This window comes from Agrilus planipennis, unplaced genomic scaffold (genome assembly GCF_000699045.2).
Source record: "Agrilus planipennis isolate EAB-ADULT unplaced genomic scaffold, Apla_2.0 scaffold356, whole genome shotgun sequence".
NCBI classification, from domain to species: Eukaryota; Metazoa; Arthropoda; class Insecta; order Coleoptera; family Buprestidae; genus Agrilus; species Agrilus planipennis.
The window spans coordinates 48276-51343 of record NW_020439075.1 but is presented as its reverse complement, the minus strand read 5'-3'; the positions used below and the strand labels follow the sequence as shown (position 1 = coordinate 51343).

Genomic DNA, 3068 nt, shown 5'->3' with positions numbered 1-3068 from the left:
ATCCCTGGATCTCCGCTATTTAGTTTAGTTTAATTACGTTTATGATGATGATGTTAAGGTCCATTGAACATCTACCTTGTTGGCTTCGGGTCATGTTCACTGAACCTTAACAACTATCAGTATAAATTAGGATTAGTTCTCATTTAGGTTTAGTTTACTTCAGTCCCTGAAGAAGGTAACTTTGTTACCGAAAAGTGCTTCGGACAACTACAGTGTCGTGTTTTGGCGTTGGGGTTTTGAGCTATTTTGTTTGTTCTACAACAACCGCCAAAGTTTTTCCAATCTTCATATTTCATGCATGATCAAAATGTCAGAACAATATCGCAATCTATTCTGTGTTCTTTTCACAATAAAAACGGCTGAGAATATGAATGTTTAACAAGAAAAAGAATCTCAAACGTGCTTTTAACTCTCGTACAATTACTGTCGTAACGTATTATGAAGCGCTTTCAGTATCTCTTTTATAACTGGTCGCTTTCAAGCCTCTCAAATTTTGTCGACGAGTCTGTTATATTTTCGAGTAGACATACCGCAAAAAAATCGTTACGCAGGTGTGGCACGATCCAAACAAGACATTTCCTCTTTTCGATTTCGCATCGTCCACCGAGAACTAGGTCAGTTATTTCTTTGCCTGACGGTCATAACACCTGTTGTCTGGCCATCACCGTGGCCGTGAGGTACTGCGAAACACCCACGTGTGTGTGTGTGTGCGACTGTGTGGATCTACGAAGGAACATGGTATGTATAATATGTCTCATGCTTAACTTAATCCAACGAAGCCTCCAGATCCGCCCCGAGCGTTTCCGGTGCGTCCATCCGGACTGACGGCTGGTTGCCGATGGAGCACGCAATAATAATAGACACCTGACAATTACAATATTTGGTTAAGACCGTGACATCGCTACTTTCCGTCGATGGAGTGAGGTCAGTGGAACTTGGGAGGTGCGTTGCATATCGCACGGGGAAACGCCGAAATGAGGTCTCTTCTCCTCGTGAGAAAGCGGTCCGCCAGATAGCCCCGCAGCGGTCATTACTATGACGCTCCGGACCCGAATTCTGCAGCACCAACGCGGACTCTGTTTCAAAGAAACGGAAGGAGGGATGAACGTCGGTAGTGTGATAAATACAAAAGCCGCATCTCACTCCTCATCACAATCCGTCGATCACTTACGTTTGTCACAACTGAAACACGATGGCAACTAACAACTTCTTCCTCGTATTTTCGTGTGTTTTAATCGCGTCAGTGTGTGCCCTTCCGGCAACCGATAAAGAAAAGGAAACGGCCCGCAGTGCCCGATCCGAAAATGACCTTCTCGACGCAACCTACACGGACTGTCTTCGCAAGGACACCGTTTCGTGCATCAAATACAAAATTTTTTCGTTCGTTGACAAGATGCTCGACCAGAAGGATGCCATTACTGTAACCGATGGGGTGTCTTTGGTTAAAGTCGAGGGGGCTGAACCTGAAGGGGCACCCCGAGCGCTTACCGCTGATGACACCGTTGAATCCGTAATCTTCAATAAAGTTCAACGGTTCTTGCAAACGCACACCCTTAAAGTTGACATTAAAGGGAGCGACATTGTTTCTGCGGTCTCTTCAACTGCACGTTCCTTTAACGATGCCATGGATGGAATTTACGAGGAAGACAACATGGTTGAGGAAAGTAGGGGCAAGAAAAAGAAGGTTCAGAAACTTTTGGGACCTATAATGGCTGCTCTTGGTCTCGTTGGTGGTATTTTGACTAAACTGGCCCTTGGAAAGATTGCATTGATTGCCGGTAAAGCCCTCTTGATTGGTAAAATCGCACTGGTCCTTTCCGCCATTATTGGGTTGAAGAAGCTTCTTGGTCAAGGAAAACATGTGACTTATGAGGTCGTAGCTCACCCTCAACATTCTGCCAGTCACATAGCCACCCATGAAACTGTCCACAGCAGTGGCGGTGGTGGTGGATATGGTGGCGACATTGGAGGTGGATATGGCGGCGGCAGTTCGGGACACGGAGGTTGGGGAAGGACTTTTGATGCGCAGGATCTCGCCTATAGGGCCCACGTTCCTAAGTCCACTGAACAATAAAGGCCGAATATTTCGGTCTTGTACCAGCCAAAAATCTAAGTCTACCAACTGTATTCGTTTAGGATGTAGCCATTATGTTCTTAATTTTTTAATTTATATATTTATTTAATTTAAATTCGTTTTTTTTAACACTTGTTGTCGCTCTAAGTCATTTGAAGCTCATCTGTAAATTTAGCAAATGTAGAGCGGTTATGTTTATTTAATAAACGTTGCAAATAAGTAAAAGTTATTTCTTTTTTTGAAAAATATTTCCACCTGATTGTATAATTCGTTATCAGTTATTAAAAGTAAAACTGAATTCGTCATTATCGTAATAGTTATTGAAAAATTCGTTAAGAACCTATTGAATTGCATAATATAATTAAACGTACAAGTTCTAACTACTTTCTGAATACTTATTAAAGTTTCAGGTAACGAGGTTACCATAATCTAATTATTTAAATTATTCGTTTTATCAGATCAAGATTCATTCATACAATGCACTACTTATTAATAGCACATACGTATATCACTTCACACCCTTTGCTCTAATTTGAATAAGTCACAAAGCCATCTAGATATAAGAGAACGATTAAAATAGAAAATATAAGTCCAACACAATATAATTTGCATTTAACAAATTTTCCTGAAAATCTACAGCCGGATGTTTACTTGTTCCTTTATTTTCTCGGCCATTATTATCATTTGTGAAAGTTGCAGATAAATGTTTAACGGTGAAATTGAGATGTACGAAAGGTCATGATCGGAGGTAATCTTAGTTACTATGGCACTGCAATGTATGAAAACGGAAGATTTGCAATGCGTCGTTCTTGTAAGATTTACGCAGAAAATCGAGGTAGACAGAGCGTGGTCAATTAATAAAAAAAAAAAATAATAAAAAATAACAAGCACTTGATATTTTTAGTGCTTCAGAAGAATAAAACGCAGACGATTCACCTGCAAACCGGCTGTACAACTCAATTTTAACTACTTACGATTAGTATATTAACATACT

At 40.7% G+C, this 3068-nt stretch overlaps 1 protein-coding gene across 1 annotated transcript; it reads left to right on the top strand.

Annotated features, from left to right (window-relative positions):
• Positions 1 to 1192: 1192 nt before the first annotated feature.
• Positions 1193 to 2074, top strand: LOC108742904. Its single transcript, XM_018478263.1, has one exon. The coding sequence runs from the start codon at positions 1193 to 1195 to the stop codon at positions 2072 to 2074; it is 882 nt and encodes a 293-aa protein (XP_018333765.1).
• Positions 2075 to 3068: the final 994 nt, after the last annotated feature.

Bases quoted from the DNA above. Each gene is read 5' to 3' on its own strand.
- LOC108742904 (XM_018478263.1), top strand. From the start codon at position 1,193: ATGGCAACTAACAACTTCTTCCTCGTATTTTCGTGTGTTTTAATCGCG.